Source organism: Dromaius novaehollandiae, chromosome 18 (genome assembly GCF_036370855.1).
Source record: "Dromaius novaehollandiae isolate bDroNov1 chromosome 18, bDroNov1.hap1, whole genome shotgun sequence".
In the NCBI taxonomy this organism is placed as follows: Eukaryota; Metazoa; Chordata; class Aves; order Casuariiformes; family Dromaiidae; genus Dromaius; species Dromaius novaehollandiae.
The window spans coordinates 13,708,452-13,735,062 of NC_088115.1; the positions used below are offsets into that span (position 1 = coordinate 13,708,452).

At 40.7% G+C, this 26,611-nt stretch overlaps 1 protein-coding gene across 1 annotated transcript in view; it reads left to right on the forward strand.

The window, feature by feature from the left end:
- Positions 1–1,009: 1,009 nt before the first annotated feature.
- The window catches only part of GNA13 (G protein subunit alpha 13), a 31,246-nt gene continuing 5,644 nt past the window's right edge, over positions 1,010–26,611 (forward strand). The window contains exons 1-3 of the mRNA XM_026099025.2: positions 1,010–1,414; positions 3,114–3,340; positions 22,002–22,052. Coding sequence (XP_025954810.1) covers positions 1,132–1,414; positions 3,114–3,340; positions 22,002–22,052 — 561 coding nt within the window. The 5' untranslated portion in view covers positions 1,010–1,131. The remainder of the gene's footprint in view (positions 1,415–3,113; positions 3,341–22,001; positions 22,053–26,611) is intronic.

Sequence of the window (26,611 nt, forward strand, 5' to 3'; positions counted from 1 at the left end):
GACTGATTTGACCAATATGCAGGTCGTAGATCTCTAGACAGATTTGAACGACTGTACCAATAATCAAAGGTAATGATCTTTTTGCCTTTAATATTATGGACCAGATCTTCAGTCAGTGTAGGTCTGCGTAGGCAACAGAGCACCATGCTGGTATGTGGTGGTGCGTTCCCAGGTTACTTTCTGCTTGTGATGCACAGACGGTAAAACAGAATCAATTGTCCTCAGGGATGGTTCACATGAAGAGTGGATTTTCAATCCTGGCCATGTCCCTCAGTTTATTTATTTCTCTACCTCGCATGTAGAGGGTTGCCACCCCTAACAAAGCCTCACTAGGAGAACTTTTAAACATTTTAAAGTACTTTGCATTTTATAAAGGTAGGAGAGGACAAAAGGTCTGCATGCAACCCTGCACGAAACCCTGTAGGTTTTTCACTCTGGTGGCATATTCCAGCTCTTCGTAGAGGAGCAGACAGGAAGTACATGCCAAATTGTTCAAAGGCTTTTAATGAAACGATTCTCTTTTTCTACCAAGAACAAAAACTGCTGAGCTGGCAAGCTCCATCCTGCACCCTCTGACCGAGGGCTGAACTCCCCCCAGCCGCCTGCGCTATCGGCTTCCTGGAAGAGGCGCCGGGCCGGGCCGCCGCCGCCATGGCAGAGGCGCGCCTCCCCGCGCCCGCACGCCGCTGCCGGGCCTCAGTTTCCCCTCACGCGGGCACGGACGTCGCCTGGGTTTGCGGTACGACGGCCATAGACGGCAGCGGTGCTTAACGCCTCTAATCACGGCCGCCACCCACCTTTCCCCCCCCCCCCAGGAAACCCCCAACCCGGCCGTCACCCGCCTCCCGCCATTTCCTGTGAGGGACCGCTCGTGGGCGGGGCTCGCGCCGCGGTCACGTGACGGCCTCGGGGGCGCCGAGGCGCTGGGGGAAGGGGCGCGTCATGTGACGAAGGCCGCCCGCGGCGGCCAGAGGGCAGCGGCGCCCGCGGTCACGTGAGAGGGCGTGCGCGGCGGGAGGGGGGGCGGTGTCACATGGCCGGCGGGGCGGCGGTCGCGCATGCGCGCGCAGAGAGCGGGCTGCTGCGGGCCGGGCCGGGCGGCCGCTCCCCTCGCTGGCAGTGCTCGCTAAGATGGCGGACTTCCTGCCGTCGCGCTCCGTGCTGTCGGGCTGCTTCCCCGGCTGCCTGCTCACCAGCGGCGAGGCCGAGCAGCAGCGCAAGTCCAAGGAGATCGACAAGTGCCTCAACCGCGAGAAGACCTACGTGAAGCGCCTCGTCAAGATCCTGCTGCTGGGCGCGGGCGAGAGCGGCAAGTCCACCTTCCTCAAGCAGATGCGGATCATCCACGGGCAGGACTGGGACCGGGCGGCCCGCGAGGAGTTCCGCGCCACCATCTACAGCAACGTGATCAAGGGTGCGTGAGGGCGGCGGGGCCCGCTGCCGCCGCGCCGCGCCCGTCGGGCCGGGCGGGACGGCGAAGGGCCCCGGCGGGGGAGGAGGAGGAGGAGGAGGGCGGGGGCGGGGGGGCCGGGGGGTCGCGGCGCCATCCCGCACGGGCAGCGCCTTCCCTGAGGGCGCTCGCTGTGGCCCCCCCCGCCCCCCCGGCCGCCGTGTGGCGCGGGCAGCGGCGGTGCCCGGCCTGGCCGTTTCCCGGCGGCGGGTGGGCAGAGCGCGCACCTGGGCGCCCGAGGGCGCGGCGCCCCCGGGGGAAGCTGCCGCTGCGCCGCCGCCTGCGGCCCCCCCCGCGCCGAGCCGCTTTCGGCGCACATGGCTGGGGAGCAGGCTGCGGGCTTCCCTGCTGTCATCCGCCCTGCCTCTGCCTTCCCTCGGCCGCTGCCCGTGCTCGTCTGGCTTTCGAGCTGGGCTGTGCCATAGCCGAGTAAAGCCTCCGCCGGGCTCCTCAAATAGCAAAGCGCTGCGAGACCTCGGCCCCCTTCTTGAGGGGGGCTTGGGTGTTTTGTAGCCTAAACCCCTCTGATCCTGACAGAGAATTGTTTTGGAAAACTACTTATAAACCAAGCCTGAAAATAAACAGCAAGGTGGTAGAAATGAGCAGCAGGTATGTTGACTTTATTATAGTTTATTAATAAAGTCAGGTAACTTTTGCTCTGTAAGAGTATATATGCAAGAGCTGCGAATCTTCTTTTGTAGCTACTCTCCTGCACTCATTGATTTTGACAGATGGAAAAATTATGGAAAGACAGCAAATCTTGAAAAGATGGTACTGAACAAGCATGTTATTACAGAGCCAGCTGTTAGTGCATCTTGATTCCTTATGTCTCTCCCATGTCTTCACGGTTGCTTATTCTTTTTGCTGGAGTTTTCTTTTTGTTTTTTCTCCATCATTAAATTTAGTACCAGAATTTATTTCCCTGCATTTGCATTATCAGCATTGGCACCATTTTTTTTCCTGAAGTCCTCTGTAAAACTGGCTTAAAATGTTCGGCTTCTACTAGAGAGTATTTACTATAGCAAAAATAATAAGCATGAGGGTCTTTAGGTGGTAAGATTCCTTCTGCACTTAAGCTGTAAAAACATAAACTTTAAAAGTTGTGATTTTAGTAAATGTTGCCTGCGTATCTCTAATAGCAGTGGCCACTCTCTATGTCTACAAGTAGATATAACTATAAACCAAGTTCATTAGAATGCACAGACTGGGAAACCTTAAAATAAGGCATCAGATAGTTTAATATATTCTGAAATGAGCTTTTAAACATGCTTAATTTGTCTTGTATTCCAGCCAGGTAAATGTAACAGCCAAAAATGGTTCTAGAGGTCAGAAAAAAGGTGTAAATATCTGTAGAAAAGTTTTCTTGGTAGCACAAGTTGAGGATTTACTCACGAAAAGCAGCATTTCTGTGAGAGTTCTACTATGGATATTATATGCATGATCTGGGCTGTGTTTTTTTGATAGCAGATATCTGAGATGCTACTTGTAAATTTAATGCTTTGAGTCAATTTTGCGTAAATTCCATTATTTCTTACTCTGCGGTTAGTCTATTGAACTTCGACTGCACACAAAGTGCATTGTTCAAGTCTTTACAGACTTGTAGGCTAGTGAAATAGTAGATGCTGAGAAATTCTAATTGTGGTGCTCTTTGATGTTGTTAAAGGTGTGAGAGTCCTCGTAGATGCCAGAGAGAAACTTCATATTCCTTGGGGAGATCCCACCAACCAGAGTAATGGAGATACGATGATGGCTTTTGATACGCGATCAGTCACAGTGGTGCAAGGAATGGTGGAGACAGCGGTTTTTTTACAGTACCTTCCAGCCATCAGGGCGCTATGGGCAGATAGTGGTATCCAGCACGCATACGACAGGCGCAGAGAATTCCAGCTGGTAAGATTTGTATTTTAATGTTTTTAGTTGACTGTGTATGACGTCTTGTTCCTATATTGCTTTTCGATGAAACACTGATGAAGCAGCCTCCTTATGGATGTTAAGTGTGTTTGAATGGTAGTGTTACACTATGGTATTGTAAACAGATGTGTTTAACTCCTTTTTTCTTTTTTTAAACCAAGAATAATAAAGAGCTTCTGACACAGTTGTCCTCATTTCGTATGTGAGAGAACTGAGACAAAGTTTTTAATTCTTGTAACAAAGCTAGGAGAACTGATGGTCAGAATCTGTGTAACATGATTATTCTTACCCTGTGTTAAATAGTGTATTGGCATTAAAAAACATGATTTGCAATAAAGAAAGGCTTAATACTATTGTGATTTTTAAGAAAAGATATGCATGGGTTAATTAGAAGAATTTAAAAACCACTCCCTTCTCAATTCCAATTTGAGCTATCTTGCAAGCATTCCCTGTGTATACTTCCTGTTTAAATTTAAACGTGTATGTTAATTCTCATGTAATGAGATTTTTGTTATATTGAAGTTCTCAGCTAAAGATGGAATAAATACACAGTTCAGTAGTGGATTCGAAAAGAAAAAAGGAAACATGTCTTGATTCTTGAGTTGGAGCTTAAACTGTCCCTTCACTCAATTTCTGTGTTAATGCTGCAATAGGAGAGGAAGACTTTATTACGCTTGTGTTTATTCATTTGTAGGCTTGCACAGTAAAATGCCAATGTGGAGGAGCTTTTTAGGGGTGGGGCAGTTTGAGAACCTTAAAATAGATTAAATCTGATGTTCTGTTCTTGCAGAACTATTAAACCTAAGTGGCTTTGTGTTTTAATGTCTTAAAAATAACCTTTGTGTTAGTGTGAATCTGAACAATGGATGATGGTGTCTCCTGTTGAGCTATTATGAACAATTGTGTAATCATACACTGACTTAAATAGGTTGTGTAAATACTCGTTATAAATATGTATTGGCCTAATCCTGGAATGTCTTCCAGAGAATGTAGAATGGGCAAGTGCTCAAGTAGCCTATCAACTGCCCAGCCTAGTTCTGTGCTGTGTAAATAAGTTTCTAATGACACCTGTGGCTCTTTGCGCTACTGTGAGGTGACAGTACAGTTGGATGTTAAAGAAATTGTATTAAAACAGAGTTTTGCCTTCAAAATGATCATAAAGGAGTAATTATTCTACTAAATTCAAGATCCTCTTCTGGTGCAGATGTGACTCTTAGTGATGTAATTGCTGTGATGGGATAATCTGTTTTAAAATCCGTTAAATAAAATTTTGTCTTTCATTAACCATGTTTAGTGACTTCAGGCTGAATAGCTCCCTTTTCCTTTGCTGCCTCTGTCATTTCGAATCTCTGACCAGTAGGTTCTTTCCATAACTGAAGCATATGCAGAGTTTCACTTTGAGTAGGATTTGAAGTATATGTGTTTTTCTGAAATCTACCAGAAAAAAGATTGCTTTCTTTTAGCAGTTCCTAAATCTGTATCATCTTCTCTGTAAAGATGTGTCACATTATGCTTTAGATTGAACTTGAGAATATTTTTAAAAGAGCTCTTAATAGTTAAGTGCTGTCCTAATATTCAATTTTGCAAATAAGTTAACTGCTTTATTTATACTTCCATTGCTTTATTTTCTAAATCCTTTCAAAATCTCAGCCCAAGATATTCATGCCAAGTTGTAAACATTAAAAAAAACGGAAAAAAGAAAAGGGGAAGAAGTAAAAAAAAAAAAAATGTTGAATGATGTCATTGTATTGAGTGTAGTCAGTGTGATCAGTGCTAGCCAAGCGTGAAGTCTTGGTTGCTACCCCAGTAAGCTTCCAGTTTAAGTTATGACAGAGCTCGGTGTGGGCGAAGGAATAATGAACACTCCTGCAGGAGTACATATTCTTGCTGCATCTGCTGACAGGCTTTGTAGAAATGTATTCTGAGAACTTAAGTTGTGTAAAAACTGTAGCATAACATGGAAGGAACACACAAATCGGTTAAGAAGGGAGGTACAGGCATATCCAAGTCGGTAGGAGGGAGAACAGGGGGAAGTTGAAACAGAAGGCAACAGTTCGGTAGTGTTGGGTGCTGACTCTTGAAGTAAAGATTAAAGACTGAAAATTGTTAGTGTTGTAAAATGGGGAGGAGGGGAAAATACTTTTCCACTGCTAGTTCAACTGCAGGTGGCAAAAAATGTAGTGAAAGGAAAGTATCAGTGGTAGAATAATAAGGTGAGTAGGAGAGACGGAAGAGTGGAGGAAAAAGCATGTAATATTGGCATTGAGCATGGTAGAAGAGTATTGTTTGACTGTATATAATCTAACTTCTTTTCAGACTGTCTAGTGAGTTTAACTTTTTTTTCTTTGACTGAGTTTGACGTTGCACTGAAACTTGGCTCGTATTAAGAGGGCCGGGAAAGTACTGTTTATAATGGGAATAGGACACTTTGGGACAAAGGTAGAAGTGGGTAATGAGGAACATAGCAGTGATGAGTAAGAATAAAAGCATCAAAATTATATGGCAATACTGGAGGAGAGGAGCCAAGCACGTGCCGTTCTAAGTCATTTGTAGTTTGAACAGATAAATAGCAAGTACAGAGAAAGAGAGGCTGAGATGAAAGTTCCCGTACATACATAGTTAGAACGTAAATTCAGAGGTGCATGTACAAGTGCATTTGTAAGAGAACATTGAGCTGTTCTTGCTTTTTTTTTTTCTTTTTTCCTCTATCATCTTTCACTCATAATGGCAGAAACGATACTAGCAGCCTAAGGAAACAATGCAGTCTTTTTATAGCAATGTAAGGGGGAAACCCAAAACTCAGTTGTATTTTAATGGAATTAGAAATCAGCATTTCCATGCCTTGTTCACTAGAACGTCCTTCCTCTTTTTGTTAATCTAGCTGGTCATGGAGATAGTCAATATCTTCTATTTCTCTTAGTAAAAATAAAATAAAATAAAAAGGAGCCTTCTGGCCAGTAACCCAATAATTTTTAGGAAAATTCATTAGTTTACACCTCTATAATGCTTTGAAACTGGAAAGAGCTAAATAGAGTTTAATACAGTATATGGCACTTCAGTACTATTTTGATCGCTTTATAATAAAGTTTGAGGGATTATGACATTAACAAAGTCGTTGAAATGATAATTCCACTAACATCGTTAACTCCAGATTTTCAGGATTTTTTCTTTTTTTTTCTTTTTCCTTTTTTTTCCCTTCGTTGCTTAGTCAGTTCCTGTAAGTTGCACTTAGGATTCTAGTTATCATTAAGCTTTATCCCTTCTTCATCCACTGGGCCTTTCATCTGTGGCCTCTGGTCAGGTTGCTAGCATGCATTAGTTGTGTCTGTCTCATCCTAACACTTTCTGTCATCTAATTAACAGTTCAGATTTCCCACTGCAAATTGTTTTCCTCTATTAATCTTCTGTAATGACTTGAATAAACAAAGCCATTATCTTAATTCTATACCATACATACCAATGGTTTGTTTCAACACAACTGCAAGTCAGTATTCCAGTGAGTCAGAAAGCTGATGCTTGAATGCTGGAGTGAAACTTGTATTGCTTTATGTGGAGGAGTAGGAAGGAAGCATACATCTAAATGAGTGAGAAGGAAAGCAGGAGTGCTGTTGTAAGGAATATCTGATGATTTATCTGGAGTTTTCCTAGCTCTCATGTTTGTACTTGTGAAATGTTCATTTACAGGACTGTAAAGGTTTACTGTTTTTGTTGAGATTTGCTTTGAGGCACTGGTGGTTGAGGAAGTGTCTAGTGCTGGTGCTGTGTATCTAGTAAAGCAGAGGAAGGTGCTTCTGTGTAAGAGTACTTCTGTATGCTGCCTCTCACATCAGTGTTAGCTGTGAACTTGCATTTCTTGAATTTGCTGCTAGAATGATTGACGGAGAAGCACTTCTGAAACCAAGTCTTAAGAGTCTTCAGCTTCTTCGACAATGAAAAAGTGGGATGAGAGCTGAATTGCTCAGATGCACCATAAACTTCAAATATATTAAAGGATTATTCTTGGTAAAGGTAATTTGGGGGTGATTTTAGATGTTTGCTGCCAGCATTTGTTGGTCTTCAAATGGACGCTTTTTGCCCTTCTTGTGAGTTACTGTAATTGCTTTTTTTATGCCATGAGCCTTCAGTGTATGGAGGGAGTGATGACACTGTCATCGGTCATTGTACTCTGTTAGCATTTGTGTGGAACTGCTGCTAAAGTAGACATGAAGTACAGTAAGGATGATTGGATATGCGTTTACCTCTGGATCCTGTTTACTTTTGTGGCATGTCTGCAAGTGCTAGATCAGATTATAGAAGACAGGAAAAGGCGTGTTCAACTTTAAGTTCTACTGTTTGTTTTGTTGCAGTTTCTCTGTAGCATTTTGTGTTGCAGAGTAGCATTTTTGGAGAACGTTGTTCAGTTTACTGTAAGGATTTTATTTTATCTTACATTCCTGTTGGGCTTTTCTGGGTTCTCTTTCTGAATCTTGATAAGGCTATTGTACACAAGAGAACATTAAATTACTGCTTCTACTGGAAAGAAGTGACTCTCAAATGGCCACTGCAAAGTGTCAACAAAATTTACTATTCTTTCAAGTCCATAGGTAACAGTTCCTTGAAATGTGCCTGACTGTACCATAGTGATACCAGGAAGGTAGATGGTTTGAAGCCAAACTAGGCTGCCAGATGTTGATGTCTTCTTTCTGAAGTGTGAATGCCCATATTATGAAACAGCTACAAGGTCAATATTCGGCTTCTCTGAAGTCGACAAACATAGGATCTGAAAAAAGATTGGGTCTCTTATCTGTGATCCATTAAAAGTATCCACACCACATTTGTGACACTGAACTTCAAGAGCCTTTCAGCAGCTTGTAGCCTCTGGAATATGTCAGTATTCCTCCCAGTATTCCTCTTCTGTAATGCTCCCCACACCCCTGATTTGTGGGGTGAAGATGTCTTTCCTCCTCCCTTTCCCAGATCTCCTCTTATTTCTGGGACTGGGTGTTCAGTTCTGCTGTGTTCTGCTTGACATGTGTAGGTGGCTTTCATATTGAGGCATGCATGAGTGCATAAACTCTCGGTAAAAACTCAGATGGGTGGAAGAATCTTCTTCACTAAGGACATGAGATCCAGTCACCCGATGTTTCTGTAAATCCATGTATTTGCTATCTGGGCATGTATTTGTTTAACTTGGAATTACTGTATTTAACTACAATGCTGGGATTACACTGATTATTGCTTACATTTCTGTGTAAAATAACTGCTACTGCTTTGTATGTAAATATGAATTATTTTCCCCTCTTTCCCCAATCAATAGGTCTACCGAACATCAAATGACAGGGTGGCATGATACAGTGAACATGACTCGTAAAAACCCTTGGAAAGGTTAGAGCTACCAGTTGCCATCTGTTGGTTTTACTTTAAGTGAAAGTGGTTTATCAAGGATTGTTGCTGTAACTGGAGGGAAGAATGCTGTACAAACTTCTGCTTAGAAATGGGTCATTCAAACCTTCAGAAAAGACTCAGAGTTCTTGAGAATTTGCTGGTTTTCCTGCCCCATAGGCAAGATTATGTTGACTTTAAATTCATGTTAATAAGGCTCCATGTAGGCATTAACACTAGAGTTAAACAAGGAGGCTTGAGTTTCCTTTTTCCTTCTCTTGGTTTGTGGCTAGAAAACATTTAATGTGTATACTAGTGCTTTGGTAATGGTGATTTACCATAATACTCTAATTGATCTGGATTATCTTCAAATGAACTATTATACTAATTTAACACTAAGTTTTAACACTAATTTAATACTAAGTGCCAATTTACTAATTTAACACTAAGTGCCGATTTTTCTAATCTTCCAAATTGGCATTTGATTTTTTGTGTCAGTGTTTATGAGTTACTGCACCTTGTAAGAGTCTGCTCTCTGGGAGTGCCTTCTTCCCCTTTCCAGTATTCTTCTCTTCTGGCCTGTTAGCTTTTTTCTTTTTAGCTGTAAAATACTGAAGTGTTTACCAGACCCCGGTGTTCTCCATTGCCCATTGATGCTGTAGTGCAAACTAGTTCGTTTTCTCTGAAGAACATTGTCTTCCTCCCCTGCCCCCCCCCCCATCCTCCAAACATGCAGAAAATAGATTCATCCTCACCCCCAGTAGTTTAACTTTCAGATTTTAAAATAAATTTGATATAGCCTTTGTCTTTGCTTACAAAGTAGAGTGCTGACTGTGGTTGTTAGGCTGCATCTTGCCAATATATTTGGTGCAATGTGTATCTGTATGAATGCAGCTTTTTTTTTTTTAGCAACTGTTCCAACTGAGTATCTTTTTCTGTTGTTGTTACTAGTTTTAAGTAGAGATGTGGCTCTAGATTGAGAGGTCTTTAAATGGGAGCTGTCTTGATGTGGGCATGTTATCCCCACACACGCATGCCAAATAGAAGCATGTTGGGTTGTCTTCTGACCAAGAACACTAGCAACTTTCTGAAGGATTGTGTGCTATGTTTAGCTTGTACAAACATATCTTGTCCATGTGGTCTGTGTACAGCCTCTGAGGATGGAATTCTTAATTCAAACTTGATCCAAATATCTGTTTATGGAGAACCACTGCTTTTAAAATACTGACTTTCACAATACAGTGTGGGAGCAGAGCACTGAGTTCTTATCCACATTCTGTCTTGAAGAAGCTATGTAGCGTTGATCAGCGTGCATTAGTTTCCTTAAACACTTTGTTGCAGAAGACTAAAAGGTGATGTCGTACTTTTTTCAAAAGTCTCGCTTCTGTTCCTATGTGAGCCTTGATAAAATGAACAGTAAAATTAAAATGTAAGTGGCCTTTGAACATGCTCTGTATGTCTGCAGCTCCTAAAGAGCTCAGTCAGAGGAAGAGACTTTCTCAGCCTTTCACATGTCTTGAACTGGCTGTAGTTCATGGTGAACCTGTTTTCATGAGTGTTTGTTTTTTTTTTTTTTTAATTGGTGCAAATGTGTTAGACAAACTTTCACTGCCTTCTGCTGCTTACAGTGTAACATGAGATCTTGGTACAAAAAGGTATTCAAGCTGATTTCCTTACTGGCTGCTAACTTGCAAGATACTGCATGTTAATACCTGTAGCACTGTCTCTTGCACTGTTTTACACAATTTAAGTGTAGCAATGGCTAGGACTTGTTCTCTGTCTATCTAGAAATGGCTTATTAAATATAAGCCCAATCTACACTACAGTATTCATAGCTGTCAGCAAATCTCCATGCTGGTAAAACATGTGGTATGAATGCAGCTGTGATGTTCCAGCTATATGGGTGAAAATAATTTTGCACCTCAGGCAAAAAATATGGAATGATGTCTTTCATATGCAAATAATGGCATCCTTTAGGATTAAGGTGCAATGCCAGGGGCAGTGTTGATTTGTGCTGCTGTTCCCTAATTTTAAACCTGCTGTAATAAGATTTCAGCCTTAGAGGCTGGTTAAGTCTGCTCTCACTGAGCACACATTGCACTCAAGTTGTATTTGGATGACTGTGTTTTGGCAGTTTTATTGACCTGAACTTCAGTTTGTGATGAATGCTATTTAAAACGTTCTGTGTTCATGCTGTAGTTCTTGTATAGAACCAGCAAAGTGGTAGGAAGCTTTAGCTTGTGGTAGCTGAGGAAGTTGCTTAAGAAAATGTGAGAAAACATAACTACAGCTGACTCTACTAAACAAGAAAAGCAATAGAGTAGCTATATGCTAGTGTTCTACATATAGCGAGAAGTCAGTTGCACTTTTTCCTAATCCTCCACATTAGCACTGTCTGCTTGCACTCTTTTCTTTTTTTTCTTTCGCTTCCCAAGGTAAATTTAAATGGTGACTAAAGAAAATGTTTAGAATCATATATAGAGAGAGGGGCTATGTTAGCAACTGGAATAAGGTCCTGAATAATTCCCAGTATCTTCTTCACTTGCACGTCTGCATTAATGATGAACATTAGGACCTATACATGGAAAAGTTAAGGAATTCTAAATGTAGAAAACACCTGGAGTTCTTTGTCACCATAGCTTAGGTTGTCAGGCTAAAATTACTGTAAGAGGCAGTGTGCCACCTTTCACAGCGCTTAATGTACCATGTATCACACTTCTCTGTCATGATCATCCATGTCTTAAATGTTTTTTCAGTATTTATAATGGTCTGCTTAGTTAAAATAACTGGAATGTCATCTGCCTGTGCAGTGACTTAACCAAAGAACTGAAGAGATGTCGTGTCCCCCCCCCAACCCCCGCCGTTTTTTTAAGTGAAAGGTACAGGAAAGCATAATCACACAGTCAAACAGGAGTTTCTGTATCTTTATCCTTTGTATAATGAGGCCAGATAAATAATTTTAAACAAACTGGAGTCTCAGCAGACCAGCTAGAAACACTTCTCACTGGACACATGACACTTTGATCATCTGCTAGTGACCGAGTAGAAGAGGATGCAGAAATTCCAGACAAGGAAATGCAGTGCACTGACTTCTGCTGCAATCTGACGTATTCTGCAGGGGCTTGCAGGATGATCTGCTAAAAATGTTGCATGTAGATTGTATTTGGACCTTTAACTGTTTTCAGTAGCAAACAGTTACATAGCTGCCTCTGTAGCTTCATGTCTAGTAAGAAATTCCACAAGTGATGTGAAATGTTTGCCTCCTCTTGGATATTGGTCCTGTTCAGAGAGTCTTCTGGACTCAGTTACTGTTATGTTGAGTGCCTTAGACACAGCTTCTACAACTTTTTAAAGAACCAACCACTTATCTAACGATGCATGTAGATCTTCCACAAGACTTAGTAATTTTATCATTGAATCTCATCAGATAGTTTGTAACAAGAGCTGATATTTTAGTATGTCACAAATATTTAATTCTGCTGGTTTAGCACTGTTTGCAAACAGAAATAACAGAATTTAACTGAAATGGATTCTGCTAATTGAGTCAGTGACTTAGAGGAAGGAATTAAAAAGCACTTGGTCGTCTGGATTTCTCATGAGTCTGAAATGGGAACCAAATGCATGTTATAAAAGCGAATCCTAGGGTTACTTCACTGTGTGCGCATCGGTATCTAGTTGTAGGCTTCTACTTTTGAAAGGCTGTGGTTTAATATACAGAATATGTAATAATATGCTTTTCAAGTATCTTAAAATTCAATTCAACAAATTGCAGTACTGATATGTTTTTACATGCCAAACATTTGTCGTGTTTTTAGGAGCCTTTGCCAGTCTTGTACAACTTGGAAGCAAGTAAAGCTCTAAATGATGATGGATGGCAGATTTGCAGACTCACTGCTGCTTCAGTGTTAGATTAAATGCAGTTTGAGTTGCAAACATATGAAGTCATGGAGCCAGTGGGTCAGTGCACTGAAAGAAGAGCAAATGTTTACAGTCTGGTTCCAGTCTGTTTTGTGTGCAAAACATCTGAAGTTTATATAGATGCTTCCCAGAGTGTAAATAGTAATTGGGAGGTGGCTGTTTCATCTTGGTCAGTGCATGTTTTCATATGACGGCTACGAGGTCTCCATACGTGCCATGACCTGAAATCAATGAAATCTGAAAATCTTTCGCAACGTACCAGTGTCTTTCCTAAAGTAAACCATCAGGAAGAGGGATTTGGAGGATAAATACTTGTGAGGGAGAGAAGGGGGGAAGAATAAACCTTTGAGGAAAGAAAGTGCGACTGATCTTCTGGACGGCATATCCTAACTTGCTTTCACGGATTGATTTCTGTTCAGGTTCTGGCAAACAGAAGCATCTTCTCTAGATGTTCTGGCTCTGCAGAATGTGTCCCATATATCAATTGTTGTATTTCTTAACCTGGCTTTGATCTCTGGAAGAGGCTGCAATAGACTTTGGTGTCTGCTTCATATTTCGGAACAGTGATCTTAAGGATGTATGTTACTCCAGTATAAATGTTGTATATTTCTAGGGTTTTTAATTTGGGCGGGAGATTGTTTTGGGAACAACAGATTCCTGAGTTTTGCTCTTGAATTACACAAGCAGAATATCAGTTTGTACAACCCAGAACTACCCAGAGCTGCTTAAAATCCTCGTTTGTTAATGGCATATGGTGCATTCCGATTTCAAGTAGTCTTTCAGAATTAGTTGAAAATAGGATAACTGAGTGTCTTGTATGGAAGAAGCTGTAGTTTTATATGGTTTAATGGCAAACTATTCCTGACCTTGCCTAAAAGCTGTACTGAATTTTCATGGTTTTGAGCGAGTTTTGTTGAGAGCCTGGCAATGGAGGAGTACCTTAGCTAAAGAAAAAAAAATGGTTTTTTTGCTTCTTGGGAAAGCAGTTCTGAACTGGAACAATTTGCTCTGTAGCCTATTAGTATGTGGGTTAAGTTCTGCTTAGTACTAGATCGTGTCTGTATTGGGTTATTTGGCATAGCATGTTAAATCTGAAATCATGGAAATACTTTACTGATTGGAGCAAATTTGCATGTTAAGCAATTTGAAGGCTAGTGCAAGCAGGAGCAAAACCTGATGCTGGAGCTTTATTTGGAGCGTTTAGCACTAGAATCACTTGCACGTGGCTCGACTGACTTCCTCTCTTTCCGTTCGCGGCCGTTTGGGTATGGCAGCCGTGGCAGATACTCCTGGGTGTCCAGCAGCTCCCGGGTGCTGCTAGGTAGCTCGAGTTGGCGTGCTCTGTGCTCCTTCATTTGTTCTCCACAATTTGAGAATTATGGATTAATTGGATTACACAGTCAATAGGGGATAATAGATTAAAGGGATATTATTGGGTTAAAAACCCGTCTTAAACTCCTTCACCTTTTGCTGTTAACACCCTTATGCAAGATAAAAACGTCAGTCATGAAATGAACTTAGTGTGACTCCTCCGTTTCTTGTTTTCTTTGTAGTTTCATGATAGTGAGAGCCCTCCACCAAATGAGAACCAAATCCTATTCCGTTACTAAAAGGTTTTATAAAAGATTACTTTCTTGGGTCAAGACTTCAGCCCTCCTTTTTAGGACAGATGCTCAGTTTGTCTGACCGAATGCAAGAAAGTTTTCTCTTCAGCGTTGTGTGACGCAGTTCTGATTGCTCTGCAAAGAAGCCAGAGACAGCTAGAGCTGCACGCAGGAAGTGCCGAAAAGAGGAAACAGGAGAGTGTTTTGAGCAGAGGTGGGATGCGCTGTGACGCATTTGTGACATGTGCTGGGGGGAGTGAGGTTATTTTGTACTCCTCTGTAAACAAATGTAGTCTGTAACCAAAACTGTCCAGTCTTACTAAAAAGCTATGGTTAGTCCCTATGTCCTTAAGTTTTCCCTTTAAAAATGGGCAGATGAGACTTAAACTAGTCAGTTGAGCTGGAAAGGAAGAAGGTAGGAGATCCTGAAATGTCTGATCTTGGCATAAGGTATCTGCACTTTAGCCCTCTTAAGGCTGTGGTTCCATTAATGTTTCCATTGACAGCAGTGCCATGTTAAGGCAATTTGCCCTTCTCCTTAGGGAGGGGAGAGTGAAGGATTAGTTTTAACCTTGAACAGTTCACTGATCTGGTTGTACCCCATGGCAGCACTAAGGCTTGTGTTGGCATGAAGGAGGACGGCTGTGTTTTGGTGGGAGTACCAGTTTATGCTGGTTTTAACATAACTTTGGCCATAATTAACACTTAGAGAAAGGAAACATTTCTTTCCAGGAAACGTTTTGTGTTAGCACACTTTCAAGTATTTTGACCCAGAATTGCAGTTTGGTAAGTAAGTGGTACTGTTGCTTACCTTGACACTCTGCCCTAAACACTGTAGCACCTTTTTTAAAAAGGAGTTATTGTATATTCTTACTGTAAACTCTTGAAACATTGCTAAGAAAATCAGGGCTTAAAAAAAGAACAATATCAAGTGTTAAAGCAGAGGAGTGGCAACTGGGAAACAAATTGTTCCCCCCCACTTCAGCAGATACTTTTCCTATTTTATAATAAAAGGTCAGCAACTTGCTTGGTATTTGGATTTTTGTTTTTAAACTCAGTTCCTTAAGCAATTTAGAGCTAAGAATGGATAAAAGTCTTGTCCTTTTCTGTTGACTGGGGCATGTTTGCAAGAGAAATCCTCATTAGAAAGCACTGGGAGGAGTGAATGAGCAGAATTAATTTGTAGAAACCTGAAAGCTGAGAAGGAGTCAGTCTTTTTATCGCCAAGTCTGAGGCCAGTGAAAGGAACGGAACCAATTTAAGATCTGGATATAAGACTTGGCTCAACTTTTACTGGTGTAACAATCAAGAGAATTTTGGATTTGAGATCAGTACCTAATTTGAAGCGTGGCATAAATGTAGTCTGGATCATCTGCCTCTTTCATGTAATGCTCTGAACATTACTGGTTTGGGGGGGCAGAGAGGGTTCTCATGCTCTTGACTGCCTCTTCCACTAATAAATCTGCTTTGATCTGACCAAAACATCCCTCCATGAATTGCCTCCATGCTTATTACTGAGCTTTCGAAGACATCTGGTGAAACTTCAGTAGCAGCAGTGTTGATTCACAGTCAGTCGTCTTTTGGAGCAGCCATGTGTGGGGCTTCAAGCAAATGAAAGTTAAACATTCTTTATCTTGGATTCTTTAACAAAATCCCCAAATATGTTTTTATTTGGATTAAACCTCTAACGCCCAAACCGTACATAATGAAGTTGTATACCACAAAGATTATTAGGGTGTTGTAGAGATGCAGAATTTTAATGACTCTGGTTATTCCCCCATCTTTTGCCCTTAGGGCTGCTTTTCCTGTCACAGATGGCTTACCTTGTATCTCAATCTAGGCAGGCACACCAACCTAAAAATGTTGTATTTATCGTCTGTCCTTGCTCCAAACTAAGCTTTTAAAAGAGCTCAGCTTTTTTTAAGAGAGGAAATCTTTGCCTTTCTTTTCCCAGAAATGTGGGTAAGGTCAGGAAGAGAAAACGTTTAGTGGTTGCTATAATTCTAATCTACAATTAACAAGTTGTATCTCTTGTTTTCTTTAAATATCTGATTTATTCTTTCAGATACTTAATAAGTCTTGTCACCTCTGTGTTCCACCGAACTTGCAGCCAAACTTAGATGGTTTGATAAATTGTACATTTCTTTATTTAAAACTTATGACTAAATGTTTATTTGATGTTTTTTTTCTTTAGTTATTGCTATTGGCAAAAAATGTACCATATATGTTCCCTTAACAAGGCTAAAAAACAATTTGGCTATATTAAAGGTTTCAACAAATCATATTCTGATTACTGACAGTGTTTTCATGGAAACCAAGTAAATTGGTGTCACTTCCTGGGTTTAAAAGACAGGTTCATCTGTTGTGCATTTCATCTAGTCTTTTTCTTTTTTTCCAAAGTATTTTTGTGGTTACTTTGCTTTAGGCACTAACTAGCAGCATTTTAGACAGTAATTTTTCTCTGTGCCGTGTTCTGTTTGTTTTAAAAATAAATAAATAAATAAATAAATCTGTTGGACTTCAGAAGGCCACATATGAGCAGTTTTAATGCGCTGCTGTCTTATAGGTAAATGACCAACACAAGCTGTAATTTTGTATTTGTAAAAAGAGTGCATTACATAAAACTTGAAGGTATTTTATTGTGCAGGCATGAGCAAAACAAGTAAAAATAAATGCAGTGTTGTAGGGGAAGCTGTTGTTGTAACATCTAAGTACTTTGATAAGAATATGATTTAGATGTGTTTTCTGGTAACTTCTAATCAATTGTATGTTCATGATAAAATAACTTGGCTCGACTTTCTATGGTAGGGATCCCAAGACTCCAGGCGGCACACAAGCTGTTTTGAATCAAACCTTTCTGAAAATGGAATAATTGACAGTTATGAATAAAGTTATTTAACAGTCAACTTCCTGTGGTTTACATGCATTTCTGAATCAGGAGGAGGCTGAAGGGCCACAGCTGAGATATATGTTCCATTTAAACAAAAAAGTGCATCTTCTACGAGCAATCAAAGTGATTGCTTAAAGTCCAAGATAATATGGTTTATTTTAATTCTATATTAAAGGTGCAAAAGCACAATCTTCTAATGCTGCAAGTCATTCATTTTACTGCATTGGTTTATCTTCAAGAAATAGCTTTATTGCAGTGCTTATTGCTTCAAGTTTCGGTACGTCAGTGTGCATACCAGAAATGTATTTAAGCCTAGGTTTTGCTTTACCATTGATATTGGCATCTTTGGGCCTATGCTTTAATTTCAATACAAGGAAATGGGTAGTGGACAGGTTCAATAGTATGGTCTGTGTGGTGTAACAAACAAATTATTGTTAACCTTAAACCACACTTCAGAGGTTTGCAGTTCAGAACTGCTCGACTGTAAAAATGACTTTAAAAGTTCACCTGCATTTAAAAAAAAAAAAAAAAAAAAAAAGCGCACACATACACATGCAGGCACACATAAAAAGCATTCACCTGCAGCTAGGTTAAGACCTCCATATAACCTGACCAGAAGCATGCTGTGTTATGCAATATGTGATCTTTTGTGGGTGTGTTAGCAGCTCTGCGTTAAAGGGGCCATGCTGTCTCAGCAGACTTACCTGTTTTTATATTTAGCTTGGATGAGCTTTTGGGTACCTGTCTGAGAATAGTTGATCCTTACTCTGTAAGTAGATCTCAAAAATAATTGTAAATGGTATGTGTGTTTTTCACTACTCCTGACTTTGATAGAAGCCTTGTAACTTTTTAACCATAACAATAAAATTGTAGATCTGGTCTTTCTGGCTTTGTGACTTGTTCGAGGGCCTCTTGGTAGAAGAGCCATTCTAAGCAAGTTCAGTTTATCACCATATGTATGTCTCTTTTAACTAGATCTTTGATTGATTTTCTGTCATACGTGTTCCCAGAACATGGGTCTGAGCCCTGAACAGGAATTTACTGCAAGGCCAGTGACCTGTTTAACAGCTGCAGACCTGCAGCTCCTCAAGCTGCTGTCGTGTTTGTCGTTGGCGTGGCTCCGCGGCGGGGATGCGGGTGCAGGCCGGCTGCTGTGACAACGCAGCACGAGTGAGGCACAGTCAGCCGACGGCAGCTAGTGCAGCAGGGTGGGGAAACCCAGTTTCACTTTTCTAGTCATCTCGGGTAAACCAAATAGCTTGCAGTTAGCCTGAAGGGAAATTTTATAATTTCAACAGACAACTGTTGAATGCAGCTGAACAGCCACTGTCTTCGATTTATAGAATGTGAGATCTGGGTCTATATCTAATATCATGACAAAGTAGGCTGACATAGAAACAATACTGTCTTTGGTCTTTTTTTGGCTTAGCAGGTTTTTGTTGTATAGGACTGCAAATAGATCATCCTCTTACTGACTTTTAACAACTGCTGGAATTAAGGTTTTCCTTGGTGGTGTGAAGTGGTTTGGTTTTGTTTTGATTCATTCTCTCTCTCTCTCTCTCTCTCAATATTATATGATACTGAGAACAGTTTTCCAAAGATTTACCCCTTTAAAAAGGATCAGAAGTCTTGCCTGATTGTTTTGTAATGGCACCTTTGTGAGGCTTATGTAAAATGGGTCAAAACTCTGGTTTTGCAGTAGTATGTTCTGATAACGATCTATTGGTCATGGTAGTTTGCAGTTCGAGAGCGTGCCTGTAGTTAGCAGTGCTTAGCCCACTAGCATGGAAATGTCCCGGTCGGATGGAAGATTACCTCTGGTTACGGCATTGGCTTGAGGCTGTGCAATGTACAGGGATGTCTGGAATAAGAAGGAAAGAGATGAGGAGTTTAAAGCTCTTGTAAATTCTCAGTGACTGCAAGTTGAAAAAGTCAGTGAATGAACAATTTTTATTCTTAAAGATAATGTTAGGTTGAGTCATGCTGACAAGCACTTGCTTGGTGTGTCATATCAGTTGTCTGAATAGATTTTGGTAAGGGAATCACCCAGCAAATAAATTGAAGATGTGGAGGAGGAAAACTGGTACATCACTGCTTTATGGACTGTATTATGCTGTAAGTGAATGCCTTTCTACCTTAACCCCTTTTCAGTTTCAAAATACCCACCGTGATATTTATCTGCCATGAAACTTTACACATGATGGTCTCAAAACTTTGGCGGTCTTCTCAGTGTGCTTTTTGACTGCTAGTTAGCTGTCGCATGTGTGGGTCTAGAGTGCTAGTGTTGCTGCAGGCTGATGTGATGTGTTTTGCATTCATGTCTTCCGGAAATCCCCTCTTTTGGGAAGCTGCTTTTGGTGTTGTTTTGTGACCTTTACAGGCTGTGGTTTGCTTGTGTGCTAGAACAGCTCAGTTCACTGCAGGAGCAGTGAGCAACCAGGATTTAAAGGAGAGGCAGTAACTCATGCGTTCCAGCACTGCAGGGTTAATGCTGCTTTACAGACTAGACATTACTGAAGTAATATAAAAAGAGCTGTCTAAGATTAAAATTCATACATACATACATACATACATACTTATAGACTCTGAGGCCAAGGTATTTTAGAATAAATACCTACAGCTGCTGAATCTGCAATGTGGCTGACTTGTGATAGTACTGTGTTTTTGTCAACTCTTCCTAGAATCTAAAAAAGAAATTAAGTCTGACCTTAAACATTTTGTCTTTAGCATTCAGCTAAAGACAGTGGTTTTAGGATCACAGTTCAGGCCTCCCGAATACAGTTTCTCTTGTTTGGGAAGCTTGAAGCAAAAGTGCTCCTGATAGATTTGTACATCAAGGTTTTGTATGGTTTTATTTTCTGTAAAATGGGAATGCTCTCTTCCCTATGCTTCCCTTACAGGAGTGAGACTAGAATGGATTTCTGAAGTATTGAAAAAGATGTAGTCATAAAATACTTAATGCAGTCATCGTGAGCAGTTGCTACTGTGCTCCAAGCAGACTTTAAAATGGTTAGTTGTACTGCTGCAGCTTGTCACCAGAGAGAAAATAGGTAGTGTTAAGACAAACAGAAGGTAAAACAAGGTAGTAGATCTGTGTTGGACTCTGTCCCTGCAGGTGTGTCAGGCTCAAGGCATGTTTCAACGGAAGCCTCAGTCTTGCCTAATTAAAGGTTGATGTTCAAATTGCACGCTTAAAGGTTAGCTATCCACTTTCATTATGTGACTGTTTTTAGTACCTGCAGAACTTGCAAAGCTACCTGGGTTATGTGTCCGCCAGAAGCCTTTTTGGACTGTTACTTTACATTATTGTCCTGCTGCTGTTTAGATGACACAGTTTAATACTGAGGTTTCATAGTCTTCCTAGATAACTCTGAAGAGTTCAAATTCAACTGAGGAGGGAAAGTCCTCATCAGGATGTAACTACTGTCCTAACTCACTGCTCTGACTTGGATGTAGCTGCCCCTATTTTGGATACTTACGGATTTCTCGTCGAGAGAATTTAGCCAGAATTCCTGTTCTTCCATCTCCCGAGTGGGAATACAGATGATTTCCTTTGTGTATTTACTATTAAGAAAGTCAGATACAGCTTGATAATGAAGAGCTTTTAAAGGGAAGCATGTTTCTGCTTCTGCCATGATGCTGAGAATCCTAAGAGGTACTTCCTTCGTTTGCGATAAATTCAATCAGTAATTCAGAGTCGCGTAACATCATAAACCGCCATTTTCCGTGGGCATGTTATCTGGAGCAGACATAAATAGAAGCGTGGGTGTAGCTGCTTGAGCGAGTGCTAGGGAGGCTGCACGGGTCCAGCTGAGTTTGGTAGCTCTGGGGCTGCGCTCGGGAATACGGCTGTGCCGCTCCCGTGCTCGGGCAGCGCTGTGCCGGAGCGGTGAGCAGCGCTGAAGCCTGCCGTGCCGCCGGGCGCAGCGGTTGTTACCTTGGGTACAGCATCATGCTGGTATGGCTGTATTGCCTCTGGAGCAGTCTGGCCCTAGACCAGGAAGCTCTCTGAAAGATGCTGCAAAAAATCTTAAATTATAGCAAGTGAACTCGGGTTCAGCAGTGGCACTATACAGGTTCTTCCTTCCTTTTAGTCCCAGCATGCTCATAGGGCTCTGGAGAGTTGACTGTAGTTCAGGCTTTCAAAAAAATCCAATGTTAGTTCTGCATTACTGGGATTAAGAACTGTGATTGCTACTTGCAGTGGCAGTGATGGCTTGAATTTGGAAGGTAGCACGTGTAGTAGGAGAGAGATCATGCAGCGTTGCAGCATGGAGCTCAGTTCATTACCCCCAGAATAAGGGGTTAATGTCCAGCCTGGTCTTTGACAGGAAAGTCTAGTAGAGTGCTCTGGCTTCATCTGTTGCAGTTTTCTCTTCCCCCTTCTGCTAAACATTTCCCGTGCTCAGGCGCAGTACCCATAGAAATGGGATCTTATTGCAATGCGGTTATAAATGAGCTGATCTCCAGTGATTAATCTCCGTATCTGAATGCCTGTATATCCAGACTCTTCATATGGCTAGAAGAATCGAATGTGTGTCTTTTCATAACAGAGGTGTCTGACCCTGTGGGTGCTTCATGGGCAGTCAATGAAAATAACACCATAGAATTTATTTAGCAATTCTGAACTTGGGAAGAATTTAACTATTATGAATGTGACTGCCTATGCCTTTAAAGCTTGAATATTAAGCGGCCTAAAAATAAAAATTCAGTTGTGTTCTTAGGATTGTTGCTTTTAAAAAAAGATGGTGATTAAAGCTTGCAGCAGTTATATTTAGTTTACATTCTAAAGTCCAGTTAATTTACCTAAATCTGTTGGGATCAAGTGTGCCACTTATTTTAAAAACTGTTTGCTTTGTTTTTTTAGGGGGAGTCTGTAAAATACTTCTTGGACAACTTGGATAAACTTGGAGAACAAGTAAGTTTTGTTTTGTTTTTTTTTAATTTAATTTAGTTTTGAATTTGAAATAGTCTTTGTGATCATTGGGTTTTAAACAGATGAACTGTAAATAGTCGCTATTCTGCTAGCTTTATTTTCAGTAACTTTGCCTGTCGCATTATCTCAGCGGTTTGTCACTGACATGTCACAAACACAAGGCAAAGCAAAGGCCAAGAGGCTGTCTGCAAATACAACTTCTATGGAAATTAAACAAAAAACAAGTTACAGATGTTATCCAGGCAGAAGATTGCTAAAATAGCACTTATCTCCATGTTTATTTTACCAAATTTAAAGATCATACATGTTTTTACAAGAAACTGTTATTCTGCCTTTAGTGTCAGGTCAGGCTGGATTTTTGGAGTTTATAGCAGTTTTTGACTGAAGATTTTGATGTTGGAATATAATCTGATGCAGTAGCTATATTAGTCCATATTGGGTGCAACCAGACAGAGCTAACATGATCAACAAGATTGAAGAGAGTAGGCTATTAGCAGCTAGCTCTGTGCATGTAGACATTGTGTGGTAAGTATGTTGAAAAACTCGCTGCAAAGCTCCCTTAAATATTTATCAAGATAAAGAAAAGTAAATGCTCATTTCTTGCTTATACAGTTGTCAGTGTGATAGGGTTTTTGAAATAGTCATTCTGTAGTGTCAATATATAAAGCTGTTGATCTATATTACCCTTCAGTCATCCAGAGCTAATTGATTTTCAAACATGCCTGCTTTTGTTTTTTCAAATATCCAGTTAAGATCAGTAAATTAAATCGATATACAGGTCAGTGGTACCTTTGTGCAGTATCTACTTTAAAATAAACAAACCTGGTACAGAATAGAATGTTTTCTCTAGAAAAAGTTAAAACTGCTGTAGAATCCTTTTTGATAGAAATGTTGGTTACTGCTTGCATAATGAAGTTGTGTGTTGATACTTATTAGTCTCGTATTGCAGAAATGGCATGTGAAAAAGTGCCTTTAAAATGGGAAGCTAATTTGAATACCACGGGGAGACAGTTTCTCCCTGGCCATTTCTAGCTGATGGTTAACAAACGATGAGGGAATCCAAACCACTTCAGTTGAATACTGCTACAGCCCACTTAATTTCATTTTTCACTTTAGCAGATAAAAATTTAATTTTGAGCCAGTCTATTCTTCTTTGAACAGTCAGTGTTTCTAAAGTAGAGCACTGGTGATCATCTTGTAGGATGCATACAATTTCCAGATATTTTGCTTGAATTCCAGTGCTCATTCTGTCTTTGAATTTTGGTTGATCTTGAGTTGTCTGAGATAGTATGAGAAGCATAGTTAGCTCTTCAGTGAATTAACTGAATTTTCTGCTAATGGTGGATTTCTCATAGCCACTTTTTTGGACACATTTATGTACATATAGGTACAGACTTTTGCAGCTTCTCTTTCAAAGTTCTTGATCAGAAATATTGACCCAGTCTTTGCTTAATGCATGAGACTAGACAGTCACTGGTTAGTTCAAAATACACGTACAAATCATAGGTCTGATGTTCTCATGGAAGGATGAGCTGTGAATTATAGCATTTCCGATTTAAAGTTAGACCAAAAGCTGTTGAGATACAGAGGCTTCTTCAAGATTTGCTGTCATAGAAAATGTTAAGTAGTTGGTAGAAAAAGTGCTGGGTAAGTTACTGAGAGCGAAAGATTTAATAGGTTCCTCTGGTTTATTCTTATCTATATGCAAGTCTTGTCTAATGTGCTAGTGTAAGTATTTTACTGTTCTTATCTGATATCTGATACGAGTGGGCTGGCCTGCAGCTGGACTGCTTGTAAACAGCTAGACCTCTGATTCATGTGTCTGTTGCCAAAAGGGAGCTGATGGCAGCAGCCTTCAGGGGAGAGAAGCTACTGGTCCCATTTAGTCGGCTCAGCAGAGTGAGAGTAACCTGCTGGCACGAGTCCCCCGCGCTGCTTGTGACAGTTCTACTTCTGCTGCCAGTGATCTAGACTATCTATTCAAAATGTCTTGTAAAGAGACATTGCTTTGCATAATGTGATTGGATCTTATTCTTGCCTTAAATCTAATTTTAACAAGACAAACATTGTCATGGTGGCCAGAGGAACTACCTGATAACCAAACATTGCCCCTGTGAAGAAAAGGGGCTGTAGTGAATTTGGGGAAGGAGACTGTTCAGCAAAGACAACAGAAAGTAGAGAGAAAGTTAAAGTAGCGTGTTAAGAGTCACTACCAAAATGTATCCTTGGGAAGAGCAGGTGCTTGCAGGCAAATAGAGCTGCACAGAAAAGCAAACCTGGAAGAAGGTGAAAAAGAAAGCAGTGAACTTGGAAGATTGGAAGTAAAAATGGAAAAAGGGGCTAATTCAGAGTTGTTATAGAAGCAAGCTGTTAGTATCCCAGAAGTCTGTGCATGAGGGAGATAAGAATGAAATCATCCTTCAGGAAATCTCCCAGTATTTTAACGTTCTTTTTAGGAGTTGTATTTAGTCTCCTAAGTCAAGTGATGGCTCTATACCAAGTGCTTTAGTTCCAGTGCACTCATTGCAGACTGTTGTATCAAAGTAGCCATTATCTGGGATAAAACAGGGTAGATCTTCTGTGCACCTAGACTTTAACAGCGCTTGAAAGGGTTTTATTTGTGGCTGAAAGCATGGCAACAATTTTAAATGAGTAATCATATTGAAGAGTGAGTTTGTCAGGAATTCTAGGTTAAGCTCCTTGTTTTTGAAAGCTTTGCTGGGTAAACAGTCAGGGCCAACTCCTAAGTGAGTTTGCTTTATGCTCGTTTCAATATTGAAAGTATATATGGCTTTATCTCTCTCTCTCTTTTTTTTTTTAACTTTAAGAACTCTTGAGCTCTCTTAAGGTGTTTTTTTTTTTTCTGAGAACTTTCTTGAGATGAACTTCCTGAATAAAAAATAATGCACATTCCTGTTTGAAAGATGGGATAAGGATTTAACCTGCTACATCCTGTCTCCTAAATGTAACACTCAGATTTATCCAAAATCCTTTCTTATGTACTCAGTGCCACTTGATATGGTCATTTCTCTATTAACTTCGATTGTCCTCCTTTTCTAACAATTTCTGGTAGAAAAGACACAAGTTAAATATAATGAATAAATAGAAAAGTCTTACTACCTTTTAAAGTTGCTTGTTTTCCTCAGCAAAGAGGATAGAAGCTGCTCAGTTTGAAGAGGATTTGGTATTGCTTCAGCAGCTCAACTCTCCTGTAGACTGTGCAGGTTGTGGATGTGAAATACTACTACAGCAAAAAGTGCAGGGTGGGGAGTCAGTGCTTCAGAGAGCTGCATTGTAACTGCACGCCGTGATAAAGATCAGTGCCTTAATCTCGGACAACTTGAATAAAGAGACCAGAAGTCCGGACAAAACAGTCCCTCTTTAGCTAGTTTCACTTTCAAACTTGCATAATAAAGCAAAAGGATCCTTTAATATTTGGATCATTATACTTACCTCATGATTTTAATTGCTTTTTTAAAGGCGTTGGATCAAAGTTTGCCAGCTCCATTAAGTTTAGAATAGAGTGCCTATCTATATGCATGCTGTAAGCTTCTAGTTTCCTGCCTATGGAAATGTGATGCAATACCAGTATTTAAATTCCCCTGTAGTTTCCCCCCGCCCCGCCAACCCTCCCCATCCCAAGCTTGTTAGTTGAATTGGTCTTTTCTGGACCATGATCTTACAGGTTGTTATAAAAAGCTGCAAGTTCAGTAACTGGCACTGTCAAAGGAAGATCTTCAGCAGCAGATCATTCACTGAGAAGAGACTTAAATTCCAACTCTGAAACTTAAACCACCCTCTCTGATGTTGTGAGAAATGCTGGAAAAATGTAAGAAGGAGTTTCGTAACAGGTGAACAACAAAGCTGAAAATCTCAGCTTAAGCTATAGATGCACTTTTTAAATAGCAGAAGAACCTGGACCATGTGAGGAAGTGCAATTCTTAGAATGAAGAAAGCCCCAATTTGAATCTTGAATTTCATGCCAACAAAAACTAATAAGAATACCTCTTCCTGTGAGCATCTGCATTTCACTGAAGATGGCTGTTCATATAAGAACTACAGAAACTTTCATATTGCATATTTTATTAGGAGGGGAAAAAGCATGTTGTATAAATGCAGGAACAGCCGTCTCGGCCACTCTCCTAGACGGCACTGCTGGAAAAAAGGCTACTGTCCTCAGCTGCCTGCTTTTTCCGCTGATCTACTAACAGCATAGTGTGTTGTGGACAAAATCAGACTGTGTGAGCTCACAGGTGGCATACAGCTAAGCAGAAGTAACTTTTTAGACAGGTACAGCTCTTCCAAAAAAGGAAAGCTGTCCATGGCACAAACACAGCAAGTTGGCCAGGTTTGGCTCTTTTGGCGTGGTTAATTGACCATCTTAAAAATGACTTGTTCAGTGAAACTGATGTCACTAGTTTTTTATTACTATTATTATTTCTTAGTCAGTTGCACAATTTGCATTTGAATGTGGGAGGAATTGAGGGCTCCTGTTTAGAGTGGGGTGCTGCACTGGTTATCGGTTTGAGGAACCTGACTCT